This window comes from Anguilla rostrata, chromosome 7 (assembly GCF_018555375.3).
Source record: "Anguilla rostrata isolate EN2019 chromosome 7, ASM1855537v3, whole genome shotgun sequence".
Taxonomy (NCBI): Eukaryota; Metazoa; Chordata; class Actinopteri; order Anguilliformes; family Anguillidae; genus Anguilla; species Anguilla rostrata.
The window spans coordinates 31,345,509-31,366,017 of NC_057939.1; the positions used below are offsets into that span (position 1 = coordinate 31,345,509).

Sequence of the window (20,509 nt, forward strand, 5' to 3'; positions counted from 1 at the left end):
TTTAAGGAATTACCTGTGGTTTTATTATGACAATAATTACATGATATACATAATGTTTCATTGAAACAAGAGCACAGATAGGAATGCTCCCTCTTTGCCCAAGGGTAACCGGCTAGCACATACACTCTCCAAAACTTTCATCATTTGCATACGTCATTTAATACTGTATACAGAAACGCAGGACACACCAATTCTACTGCCAACACAAATCACTGGAAACTGGAAATCGAACAGGGGTGGTAAATCTTCTGCCTGTACACTCTGATGTAATGATCCTTCTGAAAGAGTTAGTGCTATGAGGAATGGATTTTTCTACAGTTAAAAAAGCTAACTGTGGCCCATTCCTCAATATGGAAGATGGTGGGGAATTCACATGACAAGTACATAAGTGTAACTTATCATTTATACAGTTCCAACACATTTTTGCTAACTGACAAAAGATAAAACAAAAATAAAGCTTATATACAGTTCAGCTGGTATATACATATATACAATATATAAATATAGTAAAATAGATTAAATTACATTGATTTCTTGTTGTTCCATAAATAACTGGACAGTAGTAGTTATTGTGGGTGCGTAAGGTTTGCGAAGGAAGAGAGGTAACCGTGTGTCTGTGAATGTTATGTTCCTGTACGGGTTGGCTCATTTGAACAAGTTAGTAGTGTAGAATCCTTCAAGCACCCCCAACACTAATTCAGAGAATTATTAGATATGAAGTTGGAGTTATGTTTTAAGCTGTAATGAACTCTACAAGAACCTCTACTCGTCCTACTATATCCAAAGAGATGGTCTGTCCCAGCACTTGGGTTTGTGATTCCGCTTGGCTGTTTGGATGCCACTCTGTATGAATGTTTTGGTTATGTGTGGTCTTTGCACTCAAATGTTTTAACACTGCCACTGCCACATCTGGGAGATCGGCAGAATTTCAAGTTTTTGTGGATTTATTCTTTCATAAATAAAGCTGTTGTTATGTCCGCCAGCAAATTCAAAACAGCCTGATGGTAAATTCTGCTAAATTGATCCATAAACAAACAGCAATGTAGGGTGAGCTGAACAGTTACATAATTAAAAGTATAGTCACCAGTTACAAATGTTTTTTGGCAAAGTAAAAAAAGGAAGTAAACAGCCAAATGGTTTCATTTTTGATGAAGTCCTTCTGACCTTAAGGCTCTTAAGTTCAGAACCCACACCCATCCCAGCTCCAGAGGCCTCATTTATAAAAATGTTCTTAGATTTATATTTGAACTTAGTCTTAAGATCATGTCCGATGGTGTGCTTACATTCGATTCATAAAAGATACTGAGCATAAAAAACCTTGCTTACGCAGGTTCTAAGAAGCCCATGTGTAACTTACGCACCTATGATCTATAGATCTCAAATTAACTTAAAATAGACGGCACCTGGACGTGCTTTACAATAAGTGATTTCCCCTTATATAATGCTAGTACAAATGAGGGTTTAGTCAGAAATAACCATGGACCAAAAGAGAAAAGCAAACTTTTTGGAAGACGAGATCACGGCGATGGTAGAGGAGATTGAAGACAGACAACACGTATTATTCGGTGGACTAAATAGTGGGTTGACAAACAAAGCCAAACAGGTAGCTTGGTAGTGTGTTGCCGCTGCAGTGAACAAATTGTTCATAAAGCAAATGCAAAGTTCACCACAGGCTTGGACACATATGCGTCCCAAACTGCAATACTCCTACATAGCCAGCAGGAAAATCACTTACGTCAAGTCTAGACTTTGCGCAGAGATAAGATCATTTCCACGTCAAAGTAAGGTTTTATAAATAACTACTTATACGTGATTTTCTGCATAAGTCATACTTAAGATCAAAATTGATCGTAAGTCCGTTTTATAAATGAGGCCCCATGTGACTGATGCAGTACCAACTGTATAGTTGTGGCCTTCAGCACCCAGAGAAATCCATTATCTTCTTCTGTTTTGGAACAGAGGGACTTGTATGTCCTCACTTGAGGCACAATCAAAAGTTTACACTTTACCGAAACAAACAAATAAAACAAAAAACAAAGAAAAACTGCCAATTTTGCAGCCTACAAGTATACTGTACATGCCTGTACACAGTTCATAACATCCTCTGGGAATGGTGAGTGTATGTGTGTGTGTATGTATGTACAGTACCAGTCAAAAGTTTGCACACACCTGCTTAAACCAGTTTTTTCATGATTAAAAATGCTTTAAACTGTATAAACTTGTCTATAAACTCTTTATATTTCATTATATGATATCTGTACTTATACACCCTCCTTAGGAAATATATGGTACTGCATGTGGTGAAAATGATGTAGGAATATACCCCATGCATTTTGAAATATGGCAGGTGGTCTTTATTTTTTTTTAATATGAAAAATTCTACAGGTCCTGGAGAACCTCTTAAGATAGATGTGATCATGAACACCAATATGTACCAAGATATTTAAATAACAAAACAATGCACCCCCCTCCCAATGAGCTTACAAGATTTCCATTTTCATTGAAAAATCAAACGTTTGAATGCAATCCACTTAAGATTATCTGCTTATATAAGTACATATATGATATAATGAAATATTAAGTGTTTATAGACAAGTTCATACAGTTTAAAGCATGTTTAATCATGAAAAAACTGGTTTAAGCAGGTGTGTCCAGACTGGTACTGTATATATATAATAAGCACACACACACACACACACACACACACTGCTGCCCAGTGCAGCTGTTGATCATTGCAGTCTTTCTGACCCAGGTTGTCCGTTCAAAGGATTTCCAGCTCTGCTCTGAGACAGCAGCAAGGGGAGTGAGGAGCTGGGTGGCAGATCCCCTGGACCTAGTGGCCATTGCCAGAGGCAGAAGCATTGTGGATCCAGTCAAGGATAATCAGGGACATGCTGCTGATCATGACCAAGATGCCACTGCACAAGAAGATGGTGGCCTGCAGAGACACAAGACTAGGCTTAGTCCTCTATGAAATTTTAGAATACAGTGATAAAGGCATCCACACAACCCACACTTTACTGCAGTACGTGCTCTACACCGAATGCCCTGCGGCAAGCAGCTCTCTCACTAACCCTGTACACCAAGCCTACATTAAGTAATCTACACATAGCCCAGCCTACAGTACCTTACACTAACTGCCTTACACTTTTAGCACCCAATACTTGCAACTGATTTCCATTCCCATTTTTCCACGACAAAGTACTGGCATTTACCCCAATCTTTTGGACTGATTTTATGGACTCCTTCTGGACAAGTTTGATGTAGAAGGCAGAAGGAAGGATGAAGATCAGCATGGCAGCAGCAGAGGCACCTATGGGCATCAATGAAAAAGTGTCAGTTCAGAGGATATAAGCAGTGTAGTCTTCTTAGTCAACTGGTATGCAAAAATTAAGTAAGACCTACCAATGAACCCAAAGATGTCACGGATGGTGGGCACAAAGATGACCAGAGCATTGGTTGCCCCCAGCAGCAGGATGGTGATGAGTGAGTGACGGACCCAGTTGAAGTCTTTGGAGGCACAGAGGAGCTGATTCACTGAGTTGCGAATCTATAAAAAGTAGTAAACAGCCTTCAGAATCCAAGACCAGACAATCACAGTGACCTCTAAGAAATGTCCTCTCGCCTTACACTGGTGGGTATGTTGCAGTACCTACCGGGAAGAGGACTACAGGGACTGTCAGGGTGACTGCAGTCAGAACTGCCAGACGCACCACGAGGAGGACTGCATCAAACTTGTATACTTTGGAATAGGTGTGAAGCAGTTCAGGTTCAACTTGTTCTGGAAACGTTTTAAAAAGTTTGTCACGCCATGGTCATCTGTCACCACCACCTAACTTGCCCAATCCTATCACCAACATGCCCAACCCTTAAGTTGTCACCTGTAACACATCTTTATCCACAATGATTTATTTGATAAACCTCAAACAATATTGAATCTGAAGACCAAATTTTTGCGAAGAAATTAGCAGACCCCCCCTTAAATGGACAAATGGAGCTCAACTATTCCAGATTGACAATCTGTAGAAGTTTATTTAAATGGTAATGTGGATTTCTAACTGAGTCTGACAGTTGTTTACTCAAAAACAGTACAACAGTACATAAATAAAGGTTAAAATAAAAATAAAAAAAAAACATTTACTGTAGCAACCAGTGTACTTTGATGCAAAAATGTATAAAGTACGCAAAATGCACAAAAGTTAGCAAGTCTGAGTAAGACTTTCATGCTAAAATATATTTCCACAGTTCTACCCCTCTTTATTATTCACTCAACTATTTATAGTAGTTATGTATTTACAGTACAACTAGAACTAGTTAGTTATGAGTTTATTTTTCAAGATGACCAGCAAACTGGACTGATGGTGTCTGAAAGAAATGAGAAATGTTCTAAAAAACAACTGCATGACTGCTTACATTCCCTTTCAATGTTCAGGAAACGTTTCAGTTACCAGTTCGAATGAAGAAATCACCGTGATTAAGGCTTGGCCAAATTAAATTAAGACCAAAACAGTATACTGACAGTTAATTAATTTCTGTGTTCTATTTGCTTTTAATAAAAATAAATCCACCTAGATTTTTGGACAATTTATACTAGTACATCCTGATATTTACACAATGCACACAGTTGTGGCAAGCATGGCTTTTCTCAGGGTCACCGCTTACATAAGTGCCCTGCCCCTCTCCTAGGCCAATCCAATGCCTTTATTCACCCTTTTCAGATAAACCTATTCTGTTCAGAGGGACAAAATTGCTTACCATTGAAGGTCAGGTAGCCAAAGAGAGCTGCCAGAAGGTACATGATGAACATAGCCAGGAAAGACACATTGGCCACGCCCTGCATCCGCTTGCGGGAGCGACTGTTGATAAAGAACATGCTCACTCAAAAGGGTGAAAGAAAGCATTTTCTTTAGCCACTGATATGAAGTTAGTGTAGCCCAGTGATCACCAAGCAGTGATACTCACTCCTTTAGTTCCTCATACATTGGCAGGATTGCTGGGTGGCACACAAATGCAAATGTGAGAATTGGCACAGCATACACTGTCTGAAATGATAAGGGAAAAAGTCTCTTTTACATAAACTGAGATAAAAGGACAAGTCCCTGGTTATACGGAGTAACAAGCTCAGCCTTTGCAATTACACGTGGCCCACCTGGGAGTTGAAGACAAAATACTTAGGGCGGCACACGTCCTCATCATCATGGATTGCGGCATTCTGCAGCCTGTCTTGGATACTGCTGCTCGGGTGATAGCCAGTGTTGTTCAAGGTAATGTTTAGTGCATCCTGATCTAATGACAGGGGGCAGGGAATCTGAAACTTCTTACATATAACCTGAAGAGAAAATGAAGAGACATTTTATTTGCCCAGAAACACAAGAAACTCTTGAAATATATTTTACTCCACTGATTTTAACTTTTACAAAATACAATTTTAATTTCACTTAAACTTTCAATACTTTTTGTTAAGTTATAAATTACATTTCAGATTTGTTTCCATTCTCTATGAGTTCTTTTGACTTCTGTCTCAGATACATAAGTGTTGCATTTCAGTTCTCATTTTTTGTTTTTATTTGAGTTTATGCACCAGCCTGCTAATCTTAAACAGGCATGTATAGTGCACAACCTCACAACCACACATTACATTACATTACATTACAGGCATTTGGCAGACGCTCTTATCCAGAGCGACGTACAACGAAGTGTATAACCATAACCAGGAACAAGTATGACGAAAACCCTAGAGAGAAGTACCGGTCCAAGTGCAGAGAACAACCGCATAGTTCAACTTGGACCCTGAAAGTTAAACTGTTTAACACTAACACAAACGAGAACAGCAACAACGCAGTCTATGCAAAAATACAAGCAGTAGTTAAGACAGGTGCATTAACTAAGTCACCTACAAAACAGCAATGCATCTCACAATGCATATTGAAAGTAAAACTGCAACGAAACGTTGAGGTGTTACAAACACTGCAGGTTTGAATTACTGTATTTGTGCCCTTAAGTAAACAGAATACACGTAAAATGTAAACCACGTAGCTGTCCAGGATAATACAAAGCACCCAGGCTTACCACAATCAGGAAGAAGACCATACACAGTAGAGAGAAGCCACTGGTGTAACCTAAGTAACCTGAAACAGGGAGGAAGCACAATTAAGGAAACCAGAAGTCCTGCAGAGCAATGTATTGCAAAATCACTGCGTGTCATTAACACTACTACTTCACAAGGACAGTATGTTGTTGTTCCCTTAATTTTGACTGACAGAGGAGATACTTACCCAGGTTCCGCAACATTGAAAGTGGCAAGATGATCACCAGAGAGACCAGAAGCACAAGGTAGTCTCCATTCAGATACCACTCTCTGGAAAAGAAGAGCATGGATAGTCAAAATTTAAATTCTGAGATAGCCTATCTGTGAATCATAGTGAAGTTAGAACAATATTATTTAACCGCAAATCCCCAAATGGGCACTATCCTTGACTTGTGGGCTTATCTGAAGGAATCATAAAATATTACAATGGAAAACAAAGTCAAGGCAGTCACTGACTGCCATATAAGAGTCAGTGATTGATAGCATGTAGTAGCTCCACCAATCTCCTGCAAGAAGCCTTTCATCTGTGTAGCATCGAAGCCTGCCTTACTAAACTCAGCCGAGCTTAACAATGGTTCTATTTACATCTGTCATGCAAAGCAAAACCCCTCCCCTTTTCTCTACCAAACACAGCAGTTCCAATGCTGGAGCCAGAAAGAGATGAGGGACAGGAGGTAGAGTCTGAAATGAAAAGCCTGATTCGGTACTCTGATTATAGACTTTTGTGTTATGGATTCGGCGATGTACCCAGTATTCTCCTCCATGCCTAGAAAGGCCTGGATCACGATAGGCAGCTCATATTTGACAATGTATAGGTAGCTGGACATGGCTGCAAATAAAAAACAAAGATATTCTTTAGAAAACATTTTATCTTTTCAAATCCCAGTAAAGCATCAAAACTCAACATAAAGTAAAACAAGATTTACACTATGGCTCTGAAAAGTCAAATGCAATTGATTTGTTTCAGGTATACTTTTCACCTAGATAGGATCTTTGTTTGTAATTCAGACATTTTCATAAAATTTAATACTGAACATGCTTTATTTTTCTATGGAATGGGTTGTGTGAAAGCATTGTGTAACCCAGGTTAAATAAGCTACACATATACATAAGTTAAGTAAAATTTAACCTGAATAGGAAAATGAGAAAATATACAGAAAATGTATAGTTAATAATAAAGGAAATAAATAGGTGATAGATATGTAAATATATGCACATTAAGGGAAAAATAAACAGATGACTTAATCTGAAAAGATAAACATTTATTCCCTCTTAGTATTCATTTCCAGTAATCTATTACGTTTTTACATTTGAACGTGAGACTAGCTCAGCCAATCAGGTGTCAGTTCCGTTTTGACAAAACCTATGTGCAGCATGGTGCATTTCCTTACGGCAGGAGGTGAGAGCAGACACTGAGCTGAGAGGATTTATCCTTGGACGAAAAACACTAAAAGTTGATTAATGTTAACTAAAATAGAATGGTTAACTTTTCTAAATATAACAACCCGACGTGATTACAGCCAGGGGGACTCGTCGTCACCTGTTGCCGAGAAGTACCCGCATTGGTAAGATATCTTTGGGTTGCTGAAGCTAGAAATCGCCGGTTAGTCGCTAATGCAAATAATTAGAAAAGCGAACGCCATTCGCGTATGCTATAAATTATGAGCCATGCCAAGCGAACGCCATTCGCTTATGCTAAAATTATTAGCCATGCTTTTTCGTGGTGGAAACTTTATTTTGTGCAATGCGATGTTAAATTAGCCAATGTATTTCGTCTTTGCACCTTTGTTACATGCTGTGAATGTTTGAGTAGTTTTTGAGGACGTGAGGCTTATGCAGTGTTTAGTGCATGTGACTGTAAGCCGCCATTACGTGGGGGAGGTCACCACGCACGTGCTTTTGATGGTGATAGTGCAGACATTTTATGCCAATTGCCATGTGGGAAATAAGAGAATATTTTGGTATTCTTTTACTGTGAGTTTTGGGTTATTTTGGTAAACACGGTTCACTGAAACTTAGGACTATTATGTTTCTTGTTCATAATAGAATTCAACTATTACTAATGTTTCATTAGTCTTAAATTGTTTATTCTTTATGTAATATAATGAATAACAAGAGAATTTGAGTAGTCTTAATTGTCCATTCTTATGTAAGGTAATGTACAATAAGGGACTTTGACTAGCTATATTGTTCCAGCTTTTATCTGATGGTCCAATATACCAGGTTAGAAGCTTGAATGTGAGTTCTGACCTTACCCACTATAGGTCAGGTTTTTTTTGACACACATGGAGTGCAAGCCTTGTTTTTCATTGGATGATTGATGGCGAGCCACCATCCAATGGACCAAAGCTAGATACTCAAATGTATGCAGAAGATCAAGAACCAGGATCTCAAGGAACTTGTCGCTCTACACACACACATCCTATTCACTGTGCAGTGCGGTAGGCCAGACACTTTCCACTTCCACAGTGGTGCAGACCCTGAACTGTCATCCATTAGGCTACTGGGGATACGTGTCGATTTCAAAGACTGAGTTGCACCTGTAAATAAATGACTGTTTGGGGAATTTGGGATCTGGATTGTATTGAAAATAGAGATCTTTGGCCAATTAGGATTTTGTTTTGCTTTTCATTGTATTATTTTATTTTTTTAAATTTCATTTACAACTTTCATATTAAAAGGAAGTGTCGATCTTCCAAGAGGAGAGAAGTTCTGTGTTCTATAGAGGGTATGCATTGACGTCACTTTCCCACCGGAATACACCCCCTCAGTCAGACTGAGTGGCAAAACATGCAGCGACACGGCTGCCTTTAGTAGAGGAAACCGCAAAACCGGGAGTAAAACAAATGATTATCTGCTTAAATTCAAGGCAGTTGGACTCGACAGTGATCCTTACAACTTACCAAAGAACCGGTGGTCCATGGACATTCAACAAGAAATCCGAGCTATCTTTTTACAGACTGCCGAAAGCTAAAGAAAAGAGAAGCAAATGGATCGCTGCAATTCGCAGAAACAACTGGAATCCAGGCACCGAAACGTGGATTTGCGGTTGTTATTTTGTGTCAGGTATGCTGGATCTTTGGGTAAAATCAAACCTTAATTTATATGCTTGGCTAGCTAACACTATCTAACCATCGCTCCTTTGTTTGTAGAACACGAGGCTCATCATCATGGATGTTTTTTAAATAAATGCTGACAAAAACTTTAGTTACACAGAATATAAATGAATGCTAAATATTTAATTGATGAGTAGTCAATACAGTACATAACTTAAGGTATGATTTTACCCAAAAATCCAACATACCTGACACAAAATGACAACCGCAAATCCACGTTTCGGTGCCTGGATTCCAGTCGTTTCTGCGAATTGCAGCGATCCATTTGCTTCTCTTTTCTTTTGCTTTCAGCAGTCTGTAAAAAGATATCTCCGATTTCTTGTTGAATCTATTTGTACAGTCAATCACAAAACAGCTCTTTCCCATTTTAGATGAGTTTTTTGTATTTTCGCGGCAGTCAAGCTGAACGCTAACGCTGCCACTCAGTGGGTGTAACCGCAGTGACTTCCACTTACTGTGACGTCATGTGCATACCCTCTATTCTGATGTACTGTTTGGTCCTCCCTGACTCCATAGTCAATTCTAGAATCTTCTGATTTTCAAGCCTATAGTGAGTGTCACACCTTCTAGTATACCCCCTACAACCTTTTATTATATTTTTAGTAAAAAGGGTTACAATTGCATTATAAAAGGCTGAAGACCAACATACTGCTGGTTGTCTTTACCTCCAATGTTCTGCATGGTGATAGAGCAGGAAGCAGCCAGTTTTCCTGGCATCCCAAAGGCTTTATATCCCAACTGCTCATACACCAATGACCCTGTAAAACAAAGACCACATGTATTTCACATGCATTTGTCCCAAATTCAGCATGACCATCAGTTGGGAGTTTTAAAACAAACACAAGTACCTCCTTCATTGGCCGTTTTTAGCAGCAGGTGTACAGAGTAGAGGGAGAAGATGGACACGGCCACAAGCAGGATACTGTGGAGAGGACATTCCAGAGTGAACACTCACTTAACCAAGAACATCACATTCCAAATTTCTAAATCCACAACAGTCACTACTATTAAAAGAACATTAGTATGATGTGCTGTCAGTGAATTGCATGAACCGGTTTCTAGACTGCACTCTATTACATAAGACTCTGATTGGTTTAAATCAGTGAGTAAGCGGTAGTACTCCCACAAAACTGTTGTCTCTCCTGGAGTCACAAACAAGTTATATCCGTTTGTTCAAATAGCAGTTTTACATGCCAGTATTTTTCTCAAAGTTCTGTAAGGTTATGGCTTAGCCTCGCACCATCATGCAACTTTAAACGCTAAGGGAACATGGCTTAACTGAATATATTAACTGAATTGTTTTAAGTAGATTTCTTCTAGTTTCACATGTTCAGTAGCGACTAATGATGAACAATTTCATTTGCTTCTATGATAGCAATGAACCTTCTCCAGCAAAGCTGTTTGGTTTCTACTCGAGTCAGTAATGGGTCATATCCATGTGTTCAAATAAGTTTAAGCTGCTGGCAGTTTTCACTGCATTTAATAATTATTTAACAGAAAATGATATTGTTTTAAGGAAATCTCTTCTAGTTTCCCATGTATAGTCAATGGTGACTAATGGCTCTTGCACAACAAAAACTACAGGATGTGAACCTAGATGTATTTGAATAATGAACTGTTGAATACATTTTCAGTTACAATAATGGTAGCACATCATTGTGTAAACAACCTTCTAATGTCTTCTGCACTTAAATCATAAAGCAAACAGTTAATTGATTATTAAATCATGTATAGATTACATTCAGCCACAAAAGTGCAGCCCTCCCCTGGTCATACTCCTGCAGTCAAACTGTGGGCAGCACTCCATTAACCTCCTGTTATTACCAAGCTAAAATACATACATACATATATAAAGAAGGACATTACACTGTCTGAAGAACACAACAGCTAAATTATTTATCCAGTCATTACAGAAGATTCCGTCATCAAATACGTATAATCTCAACATAATAACAACAATCACATGATATCAGTTATTTCCTGATAAGTCGCCGGGGAAAGAGTAGGAGAGGAAAAGCAAATGAAGGTGAATACCTGAATCAGATCACAGAACGTGTGTTTTGAACCATGAAATAGTAATTACAACACAACGATAGTTTTGCACTTACACATGACAGAGTTGAGTAATTAATAGTTATGTTCTCAATTTAAAAAAAACTGACAATCCTGCCACAACTGCTGCAGGAAAGTGCCGCACTCCGTAGGGTGTGTGATGGCAAGAGTTAGAAACAAGGTCAGCTTATCTGTAAATCCACTCATATTCTTGTATGAAGAGGCAACCCAATGCCCATATCCAGGACTTTATGTAACACACAGGTCACTCCTTACAGTAGAAGATTACAGTGCTAAGAGGATTGGCTCCACTTTGAGACAGGAGGCCTGGGTATAGTAATCACTGCTCTTTTTGTAAACTGTACTCACTGACGAAAACTTAAACTTTTTACATAGCATATTTATTACACACATTTATACAGTTGGATATATACTGAAGCAATGCATGTTAAGTTCCTTGTTCAAGGGTACAACGGCAGTGTCCTACCTGGGAATCAATCCTGTGACCTTTAAGTTACAAGACCAGCTCCTTACCCATTATACTACAATGCCACCCATTACACTATGCAGGTATGGTAGAGTGAATTTGGACTTTCTTTCATTTCGTGCTTCTCTAATTTCAGGGCACCAATGTGATGTAAATCACTTTGCTTGTACGCAGCAGGTTCATTCTATGGTTTTTTCAGGTGTTTAATTGCTGTTGCACACTTAAGCAAGGAGTTCTGCCCCAAATGACTGAATAACAGAAGTAGTAGTTTCCCTGAGATTAGTCTTTGCCAATTCAACAAATACTTTTTTTCAAAAAAATTTTAAGACATCCCTACAGGTACTCATATGCAAATTGATTTCAATCTTCACAGTTTGTTTCGGGGGTACTTACACAAACAGAGCAATGCCTGTGTTAGCCATGGCGTAGGACAGGCCCAGGATCCCACTGCCCATGATGGCATTGCCTAAGTTGAAGACAGACATCCCAAAAGAGGCAGTACCCGGACTCTGTGAAGCACAACGTGTTATTTGGGATTGTTGTATACAACATACCACAGAGAATAAATATGTTGTTGAGAAGTAATGGCAGAAGACTTACATATTCGGTCTCATACTTCTTTTTCCCAAGGTGGTGTTCTGGCAGGAAATTCTGATTCTCTGCTTCCATATCCTGATATTGACTTGAATAAAATGAAAAATCATTAAATAAATTAAAATAAATAATTATATGAATCTACTTCCTTTTAAAGTATTAAATATATTTATCTTGTTATTATACAGTGTCTGACTCTGTAGTCACCTATAAATAATCAATTATGAACTGTACACAGGGCTGAATGTATTATTACTGTAGTAGTAATAATTTCAAAATGTGGCAAAGACCCCTTTTTACCTGCTATTAGGGACCTTTTTCTGATAGCTGTAATCATTGCTGTTTGAACTACAGCTACTTTCTTCATCTGGGGAAATGTTAAAACGGCTCATTTCCGTTTTGGCCGTGGCTTGTTTCATCCTGGAAATCAAGTAAAAGCAAGAATGTTTTTTCCCCATTTTTTTAGTATATTCGCTAAATTTAATCTCCTTTATTCAAGGTCTTAACAAATATGCAAATAATCAATACTGCACAAAGCCAGCCCAACAGTGTACTACATAAATCTGAAGTCATGTGGTCAGTCTTAAAAAAGGAGGGGGCTGGGGGAAGAGGAGGGGGGTGAGGGGGAGTGGTGGGTGACGCATTGGAGGAATGGAAAAATACCAGCCGGCAGATTACAGGATTCTGACCGGTAGACCATCTTTGCACATTCCTGTCCCAGTGGAAATCTACCCACAGGAGACTTTTACATGTCGTTATGTTTTAAAATGCATTTAGAAAGATCTCTTAACACACTTAACAGATCTGATAATTCATAATTAGTCATTATCACAATTAATCATTCAAATTAAAAGCACGCAGGATTTCCAGCCATTGACAAAATCCGCTACTGAAAAGACATACTAAAATAGGATAGCCTACACTTTTATCCTACATTAATTTTAACAATGGTACATTTCCTATTGACATCGTTTCACGAATTTATCACAACATGCAATTCAGATGGAAACAAAGACACGTGCTGGTAAGGTCACGGCACCATTTTGCGCAGTCGTCTCATGTCACCATAACGCAGATTCATTCATTCAATGAGGCAACAACTCATCGTTGTTGCCTCATTAATTTAAAATAGCATACTGCGGTATTTTCAAAGTTTTAAAGATACTGGTCATATAGTTTTGGGCTATAGTTCAACAAAATGTACATCATTTAGTCACAAGAGTGCTGAAATGGTCTTGTTTTTTTTTTTTTTTTTTTTTTTAGACATTTAGACGAACCCTTAATGCTGTCTGCACTGTTTGAAGGACACGGATGGCGGTTCATTAAAACAGGAAGCAGAGGCGTTCTCGACGTTTCTTTCCAGCTTCCCAACTAATCATTACTGTATGTACTTATCAAATATTTGATCATAGTTGCGATAATGACTTCTTCAATCACAAACCACACAGATAAAAACGTAAGTCGCCAACCAAAAAACCATGAGCGTTTATAATAAAAATTATACATTAATATACCAATAATTCTGAAAAGGCTCTGGCTTACCTTGAGATACTCCGCAGTTAATTTACTTCAGTGGTAATTTTTGATGGTCTTTTGGATTTATTTTTTTAAATCCGCCTTCTTTTACGGGAAAATTCAATAGCTGCACTATAATAGCGACTGGATTATTGCTTCACAGTTACTGTCTAACAACACAGCAAGCTAGCTATTTGTCTCGTCAGATGTATAAAACGCGAACGAATAAATGCAACAAACAACTTGCAGTTAAAAAGGACAAGAAATACAATGAAGACGTAACGTATATTTACATAAATAAAAAAAGGCTTTTTGGATTTAAAAATATGTATATAATTAATTTTATTCCGTAAGCGTTCTTCCTTGAGTCCACGTCGTTCTGAGGTTAGCAACCGCTGCCCTGTACTTTATAGCTTGCAGCATTGCATCAGCCCGAGCAGGAAGGGGAGTGGTTTCGTGTAAGAGCAAGCGGCTTTGTGTACAAACACAAAGCCATAAAAAGATATGCAGATTATTTTGGTATTCTTCAAAATGAAGACATTTGCTACAAGTATTAGCATATCAGAACTGGCAGTAACACATTAATGACGCCTTAGCAGAAGATAAATTGGCGTAGAAGAATGAATATCGCATCTTATCTGTGCGTGGGTCCGACATTATAAGACAACTCCTCGTGCTGAAGTCGATCGGTGCTGGACGCAGTAAAATCATGTTGACCGTGGGTCAAGCGTGGAATCGGTGTTATCGAAATCGCCTTTATCACAGCGCACCACCCTTGTGATATCCATATTTTCTGATATGTGTTCGTTGACTTCACATGCTCAGTAAAATGACATAATATTCAGGGAAACGTGTTGATTGCAGGCTGTCATCATTAGAAACAGGCCTTCTCTACATAGTAGCCTACCAACGACTGTATCTGCTAACTGACCTGATAGTCAGTGGGTTTACATGATGCTTGAAAAAGTCGATTTATTGTAGGCTATTAGCCAGGCTAAAACTGGACTTTTAAAAATCATGTAAACATTGTAGTCCGACTGAAATCGTACTAATTCAAATCTTTCAAAGTCGGACTAACATACCTAGATAATGCGGTTGGGGGTCGACTTACTATGGCATGTATAGGCTTTAATAGGCCAAAAATTGCCCTGGGCGTTTTGTGCCTGTTCTGTAATTTACATAGTAATTTACAAATTACTGTAGCGAAGCGGAATCGATAACGTTTCAGAAAATATATAACTTTAAAAGATTTAATTCAATCTTCTACTGGGACTTTTGCCGTTTTTTGAGGGTGTGATAGAAAATTTCGGTGCCGCTGACTATAATCGAATGTTTTTTCACATTTACAGTTCGATTGAGCAAGTACCATTCAAAGTAGCCAACATTTTTATGGGTTAGTGATGTCCGATTGTGCCAGCTACTTCACATTGTAGGTACACTTGGTCAGTCTGTGCCGTCCAAATGGAAATGACTTTCTTTAAGAACATGCAGCGCATCTGATGACATCATCAGTGCGCACCGCATTCTAGATACTGGTCACACTCCACCAGTGTGAAGGTCCCCCCCCCCCTCCCCCCACTAGGTATAAAAGTTAGGGACAGTAATCACTCTGCCTCTTTTCGCCCTCTCTCTCTTTTCTTTTTGCCCTCTCTCTTCCTGCGCCTTCACCCATTGTCCCGAGTGCCCACATCCTACCTGTCCTTATCAGTTCTCATTATGCATGTACATTAGTGCCTGTCTACATTAGTTTATCATTACTGTACACTCCCTACCATATATTCTTACCACTGTATTATATGTAAGGAATAAACCAAAACGGGCTGTCCCGTTATTGGAAAATAATGGTAGTTTTACTATTTGTGTTGTTAAGCAAAAACCTCTGGTTGTTAATTCTATGAAACCAACGAATTTATCAAAAAAATAGTTCCTTATTGTTTTATACCATACAATTGGCACCAATTTTGGTCATTTTTGCCATTACATTATTTAAGAAAGCTACATGAAACCATAACTCAATTGCTTTTTTAAATGTTGCGGTCTGTAGACATTGCATTTTTCCAAGAGACTCTGAAACCGGGTTTGAATGCCAGTTAGATTTATGATAGGTTCGCCGTCACTTGTCACCTAGCCAATATTAAAATTCTGGGTTTTAGGTCAGAATGGTCTCACGGCATGCTTGTTATGCCGGCTAGCTAGCTAGCTAACTATTGAATTGTATTCAAAACAAGCGGTTACTACAAACGGAATTGTTCACAAAGATACGGATGAAAATGCGTCCCATAGCCATGAGTTAAATACAGAACGCCTATTCTACTGTCCAAATAAGGGACGATTCCGTATTTTGTGGGATGGGTGGCATCATAGACATATATACCTTGACGCCGCATTGGCCGCTTCGGCCTCTTGTTGCGATACGTCAACGTGGCCTCCATATTGGTCCAGGCAAGACTGGTCTGAAAAGAAATAGAAGTAAACGGGGGAGCTGCGGTTTTTCTGGATAAAAAGCACTATAACGTTTACATTTCTCAACCGATTTCAATGAGTCGTTTTTATATTCAAGGGTTGATCTACGTAGAGTACAAAAAAAGTTTTATCTCTAGTTACTGAGAATCTCAATAGTTAGGCTATAATCACTGCTAGACGCTCAAGAGAGGAGTGTGTATCAACGTTAGGTTTACATGAACTGAATTACTCACATGGTGAAAAATAATTCATTGTCATAAGGAATTTCCACAGTTAATTTTAACCTGGCAAGCTGGCTAGAAAGTAATAAATGCATTGCTAGCTAACTTGAGTAGGATTGTAAGCATCAAATAACCTTGCTTGTTAGCTACCTACCAATCAAAAAATGAAGGGCGACACATTCATTAGAAGGACAATATCAGTCGTGAGAAGCAGGGACGTGTGTTTACAATAGCTGCATTTCCACCGCAGGAACTATACCCCGGAACTAGGAACCTTTTGAGAAACTCAGTGCGTTTCCACCGCAGGAACTAGTCCTAGGACCCTGGGAGAGCACATATGTAGAGCTGGGGAACATAGGACCCTGGGAACATAGGAATGACCCCAAACACGCAGGTATAATAAACCAATGACAGTAAATGTGTCTATGTATATAGTCCGGATCGTTCTGTTGCTACTATAATGTAACAAACTTTCTTGTGTCTACAGCTGCAGTTTCTTTTGTTTATTGAATATATAAAAAAGACGCAATTTATGCTGTAGTCTGCCAATGTCTAAATAAATAATACGGTACTCTGTGCGCAGCACGCAGGTAGCAGGGATGGCGAGAGTTGATTTTTTTTTTTCAATGTTGTATTTATTATTTGAAAAATGTATTATTATTCTATATGTCTTTAAGGCGCTCTGAAATGTGCATTCTCTGCTAAGCTGAGTAATGGATTGGAATATGTGTCTGACACCTTTTTTTTTCAGGGAACTGCTATCAGCACATCAGTGCACTGCCCCGCCTCCAATCCCCTCAGCTTTGCCATCAACTACCCCTGCCCCCCTCCCCTCCCCCTTAACTCCAACAGCAGTTAAAGTAATATTTTTAGTTTCTTTGTTTTTGAACAATAGTAAACTACAAATACATTTTTATTTTTAATTTATTTATGGTGTATAGCTCTTGGGCATTAGTTGGTGACCTCTGCGACACTGGCTCTCTGCTGATCCCAGGCATGAATGCCTTTGTGCAAATGAATGTGAGAGGATGACACATCACCTGAAAACATTGGGTACCCAATGTGCTGGTTCATCAATTAGTGTTTATTTTTATGTTTCCTTACAGTAAAATCTGTAAAACTGTTATTTAAATAGTATATGCTAGTCTAGTTTAACAGTTAAAAAACAAGTTAATGTAGGCCTATTCTAAAAGAGTTTTAAGATTGGGTAATGCAAATGTCACACTGTGCATGCAGGAACAAATAAACACTGTGGCAAACACACCTGCCACAGGCCACCGAAGTGGCTTTCTTTGGGGCCCTCCAGCACAGAGACACAGGGAGAAGATGTTAAAACAGTCCACATTTATTTGCGAGGGTTTGGCAAGATGGTAACAGCCAAATGAGCAGATGTAAAAACCCCGTCATGACAGAGAGCTCCTGATGTGGGTGGGGATGGCAGATTTAACCTGTGCGCAGTGATTACCTCACTACGCACAGGTGCAGCCACTCCTGTTCCTGGGTCCAATTAGCCTGGCCAATTATCTAATTCTTAACCAATTATCCAATTGGCCAGGTCTAATTAGCTTGACCCAGGGCAGGTGTGGCTGCTTAAACCAGCCATCCCCACACCACATACCCCCAACGCCAAACTGAGGCCAGGGAGAATCACTGGCCGAAGCCTTACCCCCCCCCCCACCCTCCCAACAAAGCAAAAGACAACAAACCAAAAACAAACACTCCAAACACGCAAAATAATTTTTTTAAAAAAAATCAGGGTGGGTGGCCCCGGAACAGTCCAGTACATGCGATGACCCTCCTTCGGACGACAAGGCAGCCCTTCTTCCTCCTCCCTCCTGGAGCACGGGAAGTCCTGGGCTGCTCTGCTGGCTGGTGGGGGCGTCACCGGCTTGGGCTGTTCCAGGGGCTGTGGTGGGGTGGCTGGGCTGGTGGGCTGGTGGACTGGCCTTGTGGTGCTGGGGACCAGGAACCCTCGTGGCTGTGGTGGCCGCCAGTCGGCTCTGCTGGTGGGCGGCTGCAGGCTTATCCCCTCATGGGCTCCGGGCGAACCAACCAGGCCAAAACAAAGAACTAAAAACAACCAAACGGACGAGAAAGGAAGCAAAACGGCGCGGCCACCGCTCGTGCGCCGCCCGTAGCTGACCCGCCTTCCTGGCCAAGTCCAGCTCACGGCGCGACCACCTCTCGTGCACCGCCCGTCGCTGACCTGCCTCCTCGGCCAGGTGCAGCTCCTCAGCGTCCCAGCTGAGGATTGCCTCCTTCCCCTCCCTGGTCATCTTCAGCTCCCCATTTTTGGCCCGGAGGATCCGCCCGAAGCCCTGTCGGGAACACCTCAGCCGCCCCTCCTCCAGTGTGCTTCCTGGCTGGCCCTCCTGTGCCTCTTTGCTGTGCCGGAGGAGCCCCACGTTGGGCGCCACTGTGGCAAACACGCCTGCCACAGGCCACCGAAGTGGCTTTTCTTTGGGGCCCTCCAGCACAGAGACACAGGGAGAAGATGTTAAAACAGTCCACATTTATTTGCGAGGGTTTGGCAAGATGGTAACAGCCAAATGAGCAGATGTAAAAACCCCGTCATGACAGAGAGCTCCTGATGTGGGTGGGGATGGCAGATTTAACCTGTGCGCAGTGATTACCTCACTACGCACAGGTGCAGCCACTCCTGTTCCTGGGTCCAATTAGCCTGGCCAATTATCTAATTCTTAACCAATTATCCAATTGGCCAGGTCTAATTAGCTTGACCCAGGGCAGGTGTGGCTGCTTAAACCAGCCATCCCCACACCACAAACACATTTTTAGAAACAGTTTATAGTTAATTTCATAAAATGTAGTAATAATAAAAAATTATCCAAATAATCCAAAACATTTTTTAGCTTAATTTATTTTATTTACATTCTGCTGACAGATACCATGCCTGGGTTAGTTAGTATGATCCACCAACATTGCCTCTTTCTCCATAGGAAGCAATAACAACCAGCGATTACATGCACTGGACGGGGAGTAATGGCAATCCAATGTTTAGGAGTAGTTTACTTATACGCTCTTCTTCATGCCCGTTCTCGACAACACACATGTAGAAAATGTGCAACAGCGGCCTCTGCGGTCACAGATTTCGGTGTAACACCAGCTTGGGCTAAAATCAGTTGCTGGAAAACAATTTATTTTCTGCATCCGTATGACGGTGTACAGTTGATGGCCACAGTAATAACCCCCACAGAGGTTAACAAACTGAATTTGTCTGTTACTACATTGGGAAGTGATGGTCAAAATCTTGCCCAGGGATGGGAATCAATTGAGGAATTTATACGGAAAGCTACAAATGCATCTACAAATTGGGGAAAAGTTGCAGCGTGCATTCAAATGACTGGCGAGGCTGTTGATGTTTTTGCTGAACGGTTTTCTGAAACCTTTTTAAGACATTCAGGAATTAAGGAGCTAAAACGTGATAACTTTTCCTCCAGTGTAAGTGGCCTTCTTAAAACAACGTTTATGCAAGCGCTGTCGCCAGAAATAAGATCAGCCACCAAGCTTAGCAAACCAGACTGGCAAGATGAAAACATTACTTTTGATCAGTTATTATCAGCAACTAGAAGTGTTGAATTGGATGTAAGATCCGTACTTTGAATAGTCGTGGACATAATCGTGCAGATGTTAAACGTAACAATAACTGTCGTAATTGTGGGAAATCGGGACATTATTGGAGGCAGTGCCAGGCACCAAAGCAATACAGAAACGATGGCCCCTCAATGTGCAATTACGCAGAGGGTGACACTGAGGATTTGAACAAATGTTTTGCAAGCTTGAATGACAGTCAGAAAAAGACCATTCTTTCTGCGGTTCCTTTAAATGACAGGACTCCTCACTGAGACACATAACGGCCGCAGTGAGGCAATCAAAAGACGGACTATGTGTGTGCAACCATTTACCGGTAAATAGACATTGATTTCCTTCTAGACACTGGCGCTGAACTAACTGT

The 20,509-nt window shown here is 40.1% G+C and overlaps 1 protein-coding gene and 1 long non-coding RNA gene across 3 annotated transcripts in view; one reads left to right on the forward strand and one right to left on the reverse strand.

The window, feature by feature from the left end:
• slc38a2 (solute carrier family 38 member 2) lies at positions 1-14,243 on the reverse strand. Of its 2 annotated transcripts, XM_064344076.1 has the most exons (16): positions 13,880-14,243; positions 12,638-12,757; positions 12,344-12,425; positions 12,137-12,252; positions 10,053-10,126; positions 9,870-9,962; positions 6,836-6,917; positions 6,276-6,358; positions 6,070-6,128; positions 5,150-5,329; positions 4,963-5,042; positions 4,756-4,856; positions 3,657-3,781; positions 3,406-3,550; positions 3,216-3,313; positions 1-2,938 (listed from the first exon to the last, which is right to left on the reverse strand). In XM_064344076.1, exons 2-16 carry the CDS (start codon positions 12,754-12,756, stop codon positions 2,834-2,836), a joined length of 1,542 nt encoding a protein of 513 aa, XP_064200146.1. In that variant the 5' UTR covers position 12,757; positions 13,880-14,243; the 3' UTR covers positions 1-2,833. The 2 variants fall into 2 exon arrangements, with proteins under 2 accessions (XP_064200146.1, XP_064200147.1); XM_064344077.1 differs by lacking the exon at positions 12,638-12,757.
• The window catches only part of LOC135259562 (uncharacterized), a 23,240-nt gene continuing 10,218 nt past the window's right edge, over positions 7,488-20,509 (forward strand). The window contains exon 1 of the long non-coding RNA XR_010331324.1: positions 7,488-7,653. This is a non-coding gene — a long non-coding RNA (uncharacterized LOC135259562). The remainder of the gene's footprint in view (positions 7,654-20,509) is intronic.